General features: G+C 40.0%; 1 protein-coding gene across 1 annotated transcript; it reads right to left on the bottom strand.

Moving 5' to 3' along the window:
- Positions 1 to 2,949: 2,949 nt before the first annotated feature.
- Positions 2,950 to 3,456, bottom strand: LOC108332776 (uncharacterized). Its single transcript, XM_017568082.1, has one exon. It carries the CDS (start codon positions 3,454 to 3,456, stop codon positions 2,950 to 2,952), a length of 507 nt encoding a protein of 168 aa, XP_017423571.1.
- Positions 3,457 to 13,914: the final 10,458 nt, after the last annotated feature.

Genomic DNA, 13,914 nt, shown 5'->3' with positions numbered 1-13,914 from the left:
GAACTGCCAGCCGTTGTCCGTGATGATCGTCTAAGGGAGGCCGAAACGACATACCAACTTCCAGCAGAATTTCTGAACCTGGGCGGCCATTATGGTTGCTAAGGGCTCGGCTTCCACCCACTTAGTAAAATAGTCCACGGCTACCAAGAGGAACTTCTTCTGGGCCCGACCTAAGGGGAATGGTCCAACAATGTCCATCCCCCATTGAGCGAATGGCCATGGCAACGCTATCGTATGCAGGGTGTGAGGCGGCATGTGGGTGTTGTTAGCATGCGCTTGGCAACTGAGGCACTTATGGACGAACGTCTTCGTGTCTACTTCCAAAGTCGGCCAATAGTACCCCGCCCTCAGTATCCGGGCTTTAAGGGCCCTCCATCCGGTGTGGAAACCGCAAATGCCGTTGTGGAGTTCGTCCATCACATAACGCGCTTCCTCCTTTCCTAAGCACTTGAGGAGGGGGGTGGAAAACCCTCGTCTGTACAGGTCATCCCCCACCAGGAGGTAGCGGGCGATCCTCTTCGCTTCGCTCGGCTTGACTGGTCATCCTTCATCCTGTTGGGAAATTATTTTTTAGGTCTCCGAATGCCAATCCTCTTCGTCGGTCGATACCGACAGGCTCTCGACCGAGGGTTCCAGCAGTACTTGCTGTACGACAGTCGTTAACTGTCCCTTCTCTTTTCCTGAACTGAGCTTGGACAACATATCCGCCCGGGTATTGTCTTCCCGTGGGATGTGTTGGATGTCGACCCTCTCGAACGATTTCACCAGCTCCGTTGCCCGGTGGAAGTAGCGCATCAATTGTTCTTCCTTGACCTGGAAATCGCCGTTCATTTGGCCCACGACCAGCTGGGAATTCGTCCGGCATATGACCCTCCGAGCTCCCATGTCTCTCGCCAGTTCTAGGCCAGCGACCAGGGCCTCGTACTCAGCTTGATTATTGGAGACCTTGAATTTGAATATCAAGGAATGTTCCAACAGGAATCCGTTCGGGCCTTCCAACACTACGCCCGCACCACTAATCGATCTACTGGACGCCCCGTCCACGTACAAGCTCCATTCATCTTGGTTTGTGGGAGGTAACTCTGCCGCAAAGTCAGCTAAGTGTTGGCCCTTGATCGACCCCCTCGGTTCGTATTGCAGGCCGAATTTCGACAGTTCTACCGCCCACGCGACCATGCGTCCCGCCAGATCGGGTTTCCTTAGGATTTTGGAGATGGGGAAGTCGGTTCTAACGATCACCTGGTGACTTTGGAAGTACGTTCGGAGCCTTCTATACACGTTTAGCAATGCCAGTGCCACCTTCTCCACTTGCTGATAGCAGGTCTCTGCATCCAGGAGGGTGTGACTGACAAAGTACACCAGCCTTGGTCGGGGTCGTTCTTGCGTTAATACGGCGCTGATGACCGACTCCGACACACCCAAGAAGATATGCAGATCCTCTCCCGGCACCGGGCGGTTCATTATTGGGGGGTCGAGCAGGATGGTCTTAAAATCCTGAATTGCTTGCTCGCACTCGGCGTCCCATACGGAGCCGACCCCCTTTCTCATTTTCCGTAGGACGGGTTTGACCCTCTCGGCCAGTTTGGGGATGAACCGTGATAAGGCTGTGAGTCGACCGACAAGTCTTTGGACCTCCTTGAGAGTGGTCGGGCTTTGCATTTGCAGGACTGCTTCGCACTTGTCCGGATTAGCCTCAATCCCTATGGACGTGAGCATGAAGCCCAGGAACTTTCCCGCGGCTACTCCGAATGTGCACTTAGCCAGGTTTAGCCGCATCCCGAACCTCCTGACTTGGCGAAAGACCTCCACCAGGTCCCGAACGTGACCCGCGCCGTCCGCCGAACGAACGACCATGTCATCAACGTAGACGTCCATGCAGCGACCAATTTGCTCTTGGAAGATTCTATCCATCAGTCGTTGATAGGTGGCCCCGGCGTTTTTCAAGCCGAACGGCATCACTTCATAGCAGAAGTTCGCCCTTTCGGTGATGAAGGTCATCTTTTCCCGGTCTGGTCCGTACATCAGGATTTGATTGTACCCTGAGTATGCGTTCAGGAAGCTTAGCATCTGATGTCCGGAGGCGCCGTCCACCAAAGCGTCTATGCTTGGTAAGGGGTGTGAGTCCTTCGGGCAGGCCTTGTTCAGGTCGGTGTAGTCGGTGCACATGCGCCACTTCCCACTGGCCTTTTTCACCATCACCACGTTGGGCAGCCAGGTGGTGTAGGTAACTTCCTTGACAAAGCCTGCCTCCTTCAGTTTTCCCACCTCCTCTTCGATGGCTTTCCTCTTCTCTTCGCCCATCCATCGCTTCTTCTGCGCCATTGGGCGGGCTTCTTTGAACAACGCCAGTTTATGGGACATGACCGAGGGGTGGATCCCCGGCATGTCGGTCGTTGTCCATGCGAACAGGTCTCTGTTTCTCCACAAGAGCGATCTAAGCTCCTCCTCTACCTCGGGCTCCAAACCCCTTGCCATGGTAGTCGTATGGGAAGAGTCTTTCCCTATTAGGATGGGCTGGGTCTCTCCAATGGGCTCTAGCCGGTCCTCCGTGTTCGTCCTGGGGTCGAGATCGGCCATGGCCACTTCGGAACCGGTCACTCTCCTCTTCCCTTGTCGGGCGTGCAGCTTGAGCCCGGCGGCGTAGCACTCCCTTGCGGTCTTTTGATCCGCCCAGACAGTGCATATGGTTCCCTTCTCCGTGGGGTACCTCATTGTGAGGTGGGGAGTAGATACGATCGCTCCGAACGCATTAAGGCACAGCCGGCCCAGCAGTACATTGTATGAGGTATTTGCTTTCACCAGCAAATATCGGACCCTCTTTTCCTCGCTGGACCGCCCGGTCCCCAATTTTGTACGCAACTCTACATAGCCTCTAGTGTCCACCCTCTCCCCCGCGAAGCCCACTATCTGCCCGTTGTAAGGGACGATAAGGTCCTCCGATATATCCATCTACTGGAAAGTTTTCCAGTAGAGGATGTTCATCGAACTCCCCTGATCGACCAAGACTTTGCTGACGCCGTACTTGGCGATCTCTGTCGTTATGACCATCGGATCATCCTGGTCGGGGTCGGAGGCGTGGAAGTCGTCATCCGAGAACGTGATGGGCAGCATCGTGCGGCGGGGCTTGTCCACCGAGTGCACGGACTGCAGGGCCCGCACGTGACGCAAGGGACGTTCGTGGCTTCTACTGCGACTTCTGCTTCGTCGTCGCTTCGAGCGGGGGCGATCAGCTCGATCATTCCTAGACCTGTCGGGCCTGTATGTCTGTCGCGGGGCGGGCCGCTCCGCGGGTGCCTGAGGGCGGTAAACCCAAATGTACTTCTTGAGCTGCCTCGCCCGGATCAACTCTTCAATTTTATCCTTTAGGGTCACACACTCTTCGGTGGTATGACCCATCTTCTTGTGGTAGGCGTAGTGTTTGCTCCTGTCCGTGCCTGACGGAGTAGGCCGCTTCATGGGTTCGGGAAGCAAGTCCGCGCTTAGCGCCTCCCGGAGGATCTTCTCCCTGGGGGCGTTCAGGGGGGTGTACTGCTAGAAGTGGGGTCCTCACCGAGGTTCCTTTTGTTTGAAGCCGCCCGGCTTTCCTGTCAAAGTGCCCGGCTTTCCCGCGTCCGCCCGTTCCCCCCTAAGCTCCTGAATCTCCTTCTTGTATGACAACTTCATCTCTTCCACCCTAATCTCGTCCGCCGCACGCTCCCTCAACTCTTCCATAGTTTTGGGAGCCCGTCGGCAGATGCTATCTTTAAACGGTCTAGGCTTAAGGGCGGGGAGGATGTAATAGAGGGCGAGCTCCGGGCTCAATGTCTTCACTCGTCGGACGGCCTTTTGATAACGGTCCATAAACGCTCTCAGCGTTTCTTCCTTGCCCTGCTTCAGGGTGACCAGCTCGAACACGGTCAGGTCCTGCGTGCTGTTGGCGGCGAACTGCGGGTTGAACAGGCGTTTTAAGCCAGCGAAGTTCTCTATGGAATTGGGGGGAAGAGAGTTGAAGCATTCAAGTGCTTCGTCCTCCAATGATAATGAAAACGCCCGACACCAGATGGTGTCGTTGCCTGTTCTGAACGCCATTGCGTTCGAGAAAGTCTTGATGTGGGCCTCGGGATCCGTGGTCCCGTCATACATCTTGAATTGCGGCGCAATGAATTGTTCCGAAATCTGGACATCCATGATGTTTTGGGCAAAGGGGAGCAAGAGTGTGGATGAAGGCTCGGGCTTCACCACCATCCGTCTATCTTCCGCGACGCTCTTCGCATGTATTGATTTGGCCTTACTCCCTTCGGCCTCGGACTCCGTTGGTTTCCAGGTTTTGTCGCGTCCGCTATTGTGTTCAGAGTGATCCTCTGCGGCGGCCTTTCCCTTTTCCTTTGCCCGCTCGTCCTCACCTCCCTTTCTAGCGATCTCCCGGGCTATCCGGGCCTCACAATCGGCCTTGACGGCCGCGAGTTCGTCTTCATGGCGCTGTTGCATCTCGTCCATCTTCTGTTGTAACATCCTGATCATCTCAATCGGGTCGTCCATGCTCATGTTTCTCGTGGTCACCATTGGGTTTAAACAGCTACTCGCCTCACGGTGGACGCCAAATGTTTCGGTTGTGGGGGGTGAGTCGTCCAATGCCTCCACGGCCTCCTCTTCTACTATCTCGAATGTCCGGTTCTCAATCCTTACTTCTCGATTTTCTCCTCTACGCGCGGGTGGGAGACCTGCGAAAGATTCTCCGATGCCAAAGTCAGTTTGAGAGCTATGGCTTTTTCGATAGAACAGTAATAAATGTGCAGTAAATGCAACCTATCTAACACTCACCCTGGATCTGTATTTATAGTTTTCGCCATGGGCTTGGGATTAGTGAAAAGTTAATCACGGCCAAAATTCAGCCCAATAGCTTTTAACCACTACTTACCTTAAACCTGGTTAATTAGTGATGTGGCTGGCCGGTCTCGCGAAGTTTGGTCTTACGACCGGCTGGCCCATATGGGCGACCTGGTTGGTTGGCGATATGACCGGCCGGCTTCATACGAGTTGTTGTTTCTACGGATGGCAAGCGGTAAGGTTGCGTAATCGTGGACATACGGGCGTTCGGCCTACCACGCCCGACCCTTCCTGATGATGAGCAGAAGGGTAGCGTGTTTGGACCATTGCGGCTACGTGGACGTCCGGTCTGTTTGGTGCCCGGTCCCTACTGGTACATATAGTATAAGCCTCTCTATCATCAGTTAAAATTTATTAAATAAGCAACTACTTAAATTAATATTTAATCATTCTCTAAAATTAAAAAAAAAACAATTAGTACTTTAACTTTTCCAATGGATCATGATATAATTCGAAGTGTAAAACCCACAACTATAATTTCTAATATTTATAACAGTTTATAACATGCAATATTATTACCCAATAAAATGTATCCTATACATTTGGATACAATACTAAATTAATTCCAAATTAACTACATAAAAAATTCATAATTTAAAATCAACACATCATTATACTCCAAAAGTTAAACTTTATTAGAGTTGTTAAAATGAGATAAAGTATGCGAACTAACTTGGTTTACCATGAGTTCAAATCGGATTTAATAGTTAAAAAAGTTATAAATTTTGGCACAGGTAAAAACTAAACCTGATTGAAGAGAATTTCGATTTACTTAGATTGAATCTGTTGTGAGTTGAGTTGACTCACCAACTCATGCATAAATTCTAAAAATTAAATTATATTAAAAAATGAAAATCCTAAATTTTTTCATATATCTAAAGGTATTAGAAAAAAATTGTAATTATTTTGGGATTGAAGAACAAAAAATTTGTAATTAAGTGAATCAAATTGTAATTAAGTGAATCAATTTGTTTAACTCATCAACCCATGGTGAGTTGGGTCAGGTTTAAATTTTTTGAACTCACTGATAAATAAGTCGGACTAAATTGACTCACTAAGTAACCAACTCATGATGGATTGAGTGAACCACTTTGACAACTATAAACTATACAAATATTAAAATCCAATTATTAAGTTACATCTTAAATCATATTTTAACTACTCAAAAATGTATAAATTGAACATAGATTTGATCTTATTTCATTGGTAGGTTGTTCTCAAGAAGTTAGACTAGTTAATGGCTCCTAAACATAATACACACTAAAATTTTTCTAAATTAATTATTGGCTAGATGATTTCTACTCACAACAATTTAAAGTATTTCATTAACGAGTCAATTTTCACCAAAAGTTCAATTTTTTCAAGCATTATTCAAAGTATATTTATATATTAATTTAAATATGATAAATAAATATTAAGGTTATTTAAATAACATAAACATAATTCTTATTTAGCTAGTGAACACAAATTTGTGAAACCCATATTTGTTGTGAAACATATTTATACTAAAAATTCAATAAATGTAAATATGTCAAACAAGCACATCTAAACATATTCAAATTATAAAAAAAGCGAAAGCAGAAAGATCAACCTCTAACCATTGTTATATGCTTGCTTAGCTTCTAGTTTTTGAACCCTTGCTCTTAAAACACGATGGTGATGTATATGAAGTAAAGAGTAGGCTCACTAACCAGATTATTCAAATTTTTGTATATCTCCAAAACCATCACAAAGTCTTTTAATGTTGGAAGAGTTTGTTGCGGGAATCATGACGCATCCACGAACGTTTGAAAACGGTTTTTAAAAATGGACCACTTTCAAAAGGATCCTAACTGAAAAGAAATAAAATAAATGGGAGAGGATATAACCTTAAACAATGGAGGCACTCTATTGTAACCTTTCTATTGTATAAAGGCTAACATTCTCCCACTTGGTCCGTTTTATCCAACCATCAAACGTAATAAGAGACCAAATATATGAATCATGGTGACAGTTCCTCTAATAATAAGTATTGTCTCACATGTATTATGATGTATTAAGTCTCACATCACAAGCTCTTAACTCTAACAAATAAACCATATGTCTATAGGAGGTCACAATTAAATGAGTTTTCTCAAAGTAACTAATTATGTGCACAAATAATTGAGAAAACATTAAACTGAATAAGAGTTTTATCAAAATGAAAGTACTTAAAATGATTGTCATATCATGGAACCAAGTCCCATTCGCGTTACATGATCCTTAAAATTCTTTGGTGGCATGCCTTTAGTTAAAGGATCAACAATCATCAACTCAGTGCTAACGTGCTCAATGACCACTTTCTTTTCTTTAACACGTTCTCTTATGGCTAGATATTTAATATCGATGTGCTTACTTCGATTTCCACTTTTATTATTCTTAGCCATAAAAAACAGTAGCAGAGTTATCACAATACAACTTTAGTGGCCTAGCAATTGAGTCCACAACTCTAAGCCCAGATATAAAACTCTTCAACCATACACCATGTGAAGTAGCCTCAAAACAAGAAACAAACTTAGCCTCCATAGTAGAAGTAGCAGTCAAGGTCTGCTTTTTGCTACTCCAAGATATAGCTCCATAAGCTAGCATGAAAACATAGCCAGATCTAGATTTTTTGGTATCAACACAAGCAACAAAGTCTGAATCAGAGTAGCCTACCACTTCCAAATTATCAGTTCTTCTATACATGAACATGAAATCTTTTATTCCTTGAAGATATCTCATTACTTTCTTTGCAGCTTTCCAATGGTCAACACCTGGATTACTCTGATATCTTCCTAAAACTCCAACTGCAAATGTAATGTCAGGTCTAGTACAAACTTAAGTATACATAAGACTTCTGACAACTGAAGCATATGGAATATTTTTCATCTGTTCCCGCTTAAGATCATTTTTTGGGCATTGACTTAATTCAAGTTTGTCACCCTTTACAATGGGAGCTACACTTGGTGAACAATCTTTCATGTTAAATCTCGCTAAAACTTTATTAATATAGGTCTCTTGAGACAAACCCAAAATACCTCGAGATCTTTCTCTATGGATCTTAATGCCTATGACATAAGATGCTACACCCATATCCTTCATATCAAAGTTCTTTGTGAGAAATTGCTTCACCTCATATAACATACCCTTGTCATTGGTTGCAAGCAAAATGTCATCCATATATAAAACAAGAAAACAAATTTTGCACCCACTAACCTTCTGGTATATACATTGATCCATGATGTTTTCTTCAAAACCAAAAGAAGAGATAACTTCATGAAATTTTAAATACCATTGACGTGAAGCTTGTTTTAATCCATAGATGGACTTATTAAGCTTACATACCAAGTGCTCACTATTTATAGAGAAAAATCCTTCAAGTTGTTTCATGTAAAGCTCTTCCTCTAGATCACCGTTAAGGAATGTTGTTTTCACATCCATTTTATGTAACTCAAAGTCAAAATGAGCTACTAATGACATGATTATTCGTAAAGAATCCTTCTTAGATACAGGAGAAAAAGTCTCTTTATAATCAATTCCTTCTCTTTGAGTGAATCCTTTGGTAACAAGTCTCGCTTTATATCTTTCAATGTTACCTTGAGAGTCCTTCTTAGTTTTGAAGACCCATCTACATCCAATGGGTTTTAGACCATTATGCAACTCAATAAGATCCCAGACTTGATTAGATGTCATAGAATCCATCTCATCTTTCATAGCATTATGCCACAAATTTGATTCCTTAGAACTCGTGGCTTGTGAAAATGTTTTAGGATCATTTTCAGCTCTAATGTTATAATTCGATTCTTGCAAATACACTTCATAATCACTAGAAATTGCTGGTCTTTTGATTCTAGTAGATCTTCTTAGTGTTGTCTCAACATCTTGATGAGAAGCTTGTTGTTCAACTAGTTGTTCAACATTTACATGTTGCTCCTCGTCAACAACTTGATCTATATTATAATTCTCAACAATTTGTGGAACTTCAATTATTGGTTGTCTAATACGCTTTTGAATTTGAGGAGTGTGAATAACCACCAATATATAATTTGATTGAGAGGTTTGAGCTTCATAGTGATCTTTTTCAAGATCAACATCTTGATTTAAATCACTCACACTAATCAAGTCATTTTCAAGAAACTTTGCATTTATTGATTCCACAATCTTAGTGTTATGAGTTGGACAATAGAATCTATACCCTTTGGACTTTTCATCATATCTAATGAAATACCCACCAATAGTCCTTGGGTCTAGTTTCTTCTCTTGTGGATTATAAACTAGGTTTCCGACCTTTGAATAACTCAAAAGGTGTTTTTAAAACAGCCTTAGTTGGGATCTGATTTACTATCTACACAACCGTCTTAAGTGCTTCAGTCCACAAGAATTGAGGAAGTTTTGAATTACTCCTCATACTTCTCACCATATCCATCAAGGTTCAATTTCTTCTTTCTACCACACAATTCTGATCTGGAGAGCCAGACATGGTATATTGGGCAACAATCCCATGTTCTTGAAGAAATCTAGCAAACGGACCAGGTGCTTGTCCATTTTCCGTGTATCTACCGTAGTACTCTCCACCTCTCTCTGATCTCACAATCTTAATTTTCTTTCCACATTGTAACTCTACTTCAACCTTAAAAACTTTTAAGGCTTCATCCTTAGAACGAAGTAAGTACAGATACATGTATCGTGAGTAATCATCTATAAAGGTGATAAAGTATTTTGGACTACTTGATTCATATTCGGACAACAAATATTTGTATGAATAATTTCTAGTAAACTTGAACTCCTCTTAGCACCTCTTTTGGACTTGGTTAGTTTGCTTTCCCTTAATGCAATCCACACAAGTCCCAAAATCAGCAAAATCTAAAGTACGAGGTACTCTATTTATTAATCGCTTAATTCTCTCAATGGAGATATGTCCCAATCTTCGGTGCCATAAAACAAAAGAATCCTCATTCATAACACATCTTTTTAACCCAGCGAAAACATGTATAGAACTATAAGTAGCGTTGTTTTACAATTTAATAGAGTAAAGACCGTCACATAATTTCCCAAAGCCAATAACTTTGGATTTATTCAATAAAGTAAAACCAGAATCCATAAAATTAAAGGAAAAACCCAAAGGTGCAAGTTGTGAAATAGAAATCAAGTTCTTGGTAAAACTAGGAACATAAAAAGTATTTTCTAAACATAAAGCAAAACCACTACTTAAAACTAAATTGCATGTCCCAACGTCTTCTACATGTGAACTCATCTTGCTTCCTAAATAGATGCATTGCTCACTTTCCATCAATTTCCTTAGGTTTTCCATACCCTACAAGGTATTAGAAACATGGATTGTAGAACCAAAATCAATCTACCATGTGTTATGGTTAAAACTACTCAAATTAGATTCATAACAGACAAAAGCAAACAAAATACCTTTCTTTTCAAGCCAATCCTTAAACTTTTGACATTCCTTCTTCATGTGTCCCTTCTTTTTACAAAAGAAAAATTTGGACTCCTTAATAACTGGCTGAGTAGGAATATTTCCCTTCTTATTAACTTGGTTATTCTTATTCTTAAAAGAAGTGGTCAAGTTTACCTTCTCCCCTTCTTCTATCAATAACCTTTCTTCTTTTTGAACACACATGGTCAATAATTCATTAAAAGACCACTTATCCTTATGTGTGTTGTAAGAGATTTTAAAGGGGGCATAATGGTGAGACAAAGTGCACAAAATATAGTGTACTAGGAAAGAATCACACATGATAACTTCCAAAGCTTTTAGTTGAGCCACAATGTCTCTTATGTGCATTATATGATCACGTACTCCCTTAATTCCAGTGAGCTTTAAGGATGAAAACTGCATTATAAGGGTGTTGGCAAGAGATTTATCAGATGTCGTAAATTGTTCATCAATAACCCTCAATAAATCCTTGACATTCTCATATTGGTCAACTGAACCCCGGATCCCAACGGAAATGTTGGTTTTTATGAACTTTACGGAGACGATTTGTCCTCTCCCAAATTTCATAAAGCTCAATGGCATCTGAAGGGCTAGTCTCAGTAATACCCGGTGTTTCTGGTTTTCTAATAGCATAGTCAATGTCCATCCAGCCTAAATGAAGAAGAACTCTCTCCTTCAAAACCGTATAATTATCACCTTTCAACTTGGGAATACCACATTTGATATTAGAAATATTTACAGATTGAGAAACTGCAAATTCAAAATCATGTTCATTATCATAATTTGAGACTAAAATAAATGTCATGTTTTACCAATGCAAACATGTCTTTACAAATGGGTCTATTAACATAAAACTTGCCTGTGGCCTAAAGTCTTACTCAATTAGACTCATTTAACTTTATGGTAAAATTATTAAATTATATCACATTTCCTAATTCCTGTGGGAAAATTAAGAATTATAATATATATTTTATCCTAATTAATCATATAAATGTAAGAAAAATCTTGTGGGTATATCTCATCACATTATATATAATTAATTACAATTAATGTTTCAATAAAGTGATCTTTATAATATAATTTAATTAATTAAAGATGTTGTGGCTACTCTCTAATTGTTAAAAATCATATTTATCACTAAACATTAATATTCTCTAAAGATCTTATATTTAATCAAAATAAAATATAAAAATCATATTATAAACATATAATATTTAAATTTATTATACTAACATTAAATATTAGTATAAATTCCACTTGCCTTCCTATACTTTTAATTTAATTGCGTGTATAAAAAATTGTGCCTATCATAACACACACAGACACACACACGCGCGTGCGCGCACATACACACACACACATACATATATATATATATATATATATATATATATATACATATATATATATATATATATATATATATATATATATATATATATATATAAAACAATTAACATGTGTGCAGAACGAAAGGACAAGTCTTAATTAAAAAACCAGAAGCAGCAGCGTACCTTCAACCTCTAGCGTATGTATGCAGGTAAAGAAGAAAATAAAAACTGAAATATACTTTTCTGATAGATGCCCAAAATGAAACGCAAAAACAAAAAGCATTTCGATCATCTTCAACCTTCACATGGGTCCCAAACAAAGCGTATACTAAACGCAAACCCAAAATAATATATGAGGGCATCAAAACATTCCATCACAGAAAGCTTTCTTGTTTCTACCCAGTTTCAAAACAATTGATAAGATTAAAAAACACAATACATAGAGGAGTAAACCAGACAAGGCAGAGGATAAACATGCTCTGATACCAAATGAAACAGATTTATACTAAAGATTCAATAAATCTAAATATGTCAAACAAGCACATTTAAGCATATTTAGATTATAAGAAAATTGGAAGCAGAAAGAACAACCTCCGACCATTGTTGTATGCTTGCTTAGCATCTAGTTTATGAACCCTTCCTCTTAAAACATGATGGTGATGTATATGAAGTAAAGAGTAGACTTAGTGACCAGATTATTCAAATTTCTGTATATTTCCAAAATCATCACAAAGTCTTTTAACGTTGGAAGAGTTTATTGCGGGATCACGACACATTCACGCACGTTTAAAAACAGTTTTTAAAAATGGACCACTTTCAAAAGGATCCTAACTGAAAAGAAATAAAATAAATGGGAGAAAATATAACCTTAAAAAATGGAGGCACTATATTGTAACCTCTCTACTATATAAAGGCTAACATGTTGAACATTTTTATTTTGGATTAGGCATTGGGGTGAAAATATTTCTCATCCTAATTAAAACTCAACATTTTTTTTATTAATAAATAGACATCTAATGCATATAGTCATTATGGTTATACTTATGAGATGATTATTCATCATTATTATCAAGATGTTTAATTATAACGATTATATTCTTCTAATTTCATATAACGAGCTTGATCAAGAAAGTATCACTTACTAAATTATTTTTCATACTTTCAGTTATATCTAAGCAGACTCAAAAAAACTTTTGCTTTATGAGATGATTATTCACAATTATTATTAAGATGCTTAATCACAACAACCATATTCACCTAATTCCATATAAGGAGGTTGATCAGGAAAGTACTGCTCAATGAATCATTTCTCGTACTTTCACTCATATCTTAAATATATCCAAAAAAAATCTCTTACTTAAGAATAAGAGAGTCTTTTGAAGTGAATCTTTCCTAGTCTAGATTTACCTGTTAGACAAAGACATCCTTAGGATTCCACCACGTGTCTCATCAGACCCAAAATTAAAGCTCGGTAAGAACATCTAACACCCATCGTGGGGTCTTGGTAAAGTTATCCTCAACCTTACTTATTTATCCTAACAACAAACCTGGCATGTTTTAAACAACACGAGAGATGGATCTAAATTCCATGAATACTATCCAAAATCAAATTCAACAACTACTGGGCAAAAATGAGAAACTTAGTAGGCAACTTCAAATTGACCCGAGGAACATGCGGAAAAAAACAGAGACCTTAACTCGTCAATTGAAACAACAACATGAAGCCAGTCTTTGAAGTCCAAAGTCATAGTTTGTGCAACATACAATTTTACTTAAATGATCATGATGATTGATACGTTGTCGTTGAAGTTATCAAATTAATACTACTTTTCAAGACAACTTCTGTATTGTCAAGTCAGTAGTCAAGAAAGTAGATAGGGTTAAAGTAACCCTGAGTCGTCTCCCAACGAATACATAATTACTTTTCAATATTTGAATCTTATGAATGCTATACAATGCTCAAGAATGAAAGTGAGAAACTATGCTAATGGAATTAATGTTTCAAGAATGTTTGAAGAACAAAAAGGAAACTTAGAAACAATTATGATGAAATAGGTTAATTCCACTGCTTTTCCAAGATAGATTCATCATCGGTTATCCACGAATCATTGTTCAATTGATTATTGTTTAAGTTTCAAATTAATTAAAGTACATTCTTAATTAATTTGAGGGCGATCATGTAGTTAACCAAAGTAGATTCTCAATCAAATGCAAGACCTTTCTAGATTATTCACAATGAATTCAACCAAAGTAAATTCTCAAACAAAT

Source organism: Vigna angularis, chromosome 11, assembly GCF_016808095.1.
Source record: "Vigna angularis cultivar LongXiaoDou No.4 chromosome 11, ASM1680809v1, whole genome shotgun sequence".
Lineage (NCBI taxonomy): Eukaryota > Viridiplantae > Streptophyta > Magnoliopsida > Fabales > Fabaceae > Vigna > Vigna angularis.
Note: the sequence above shows the minus strand (reverse complement) of the source record. Positions and strands in the feature narration are given on the sequence as shown.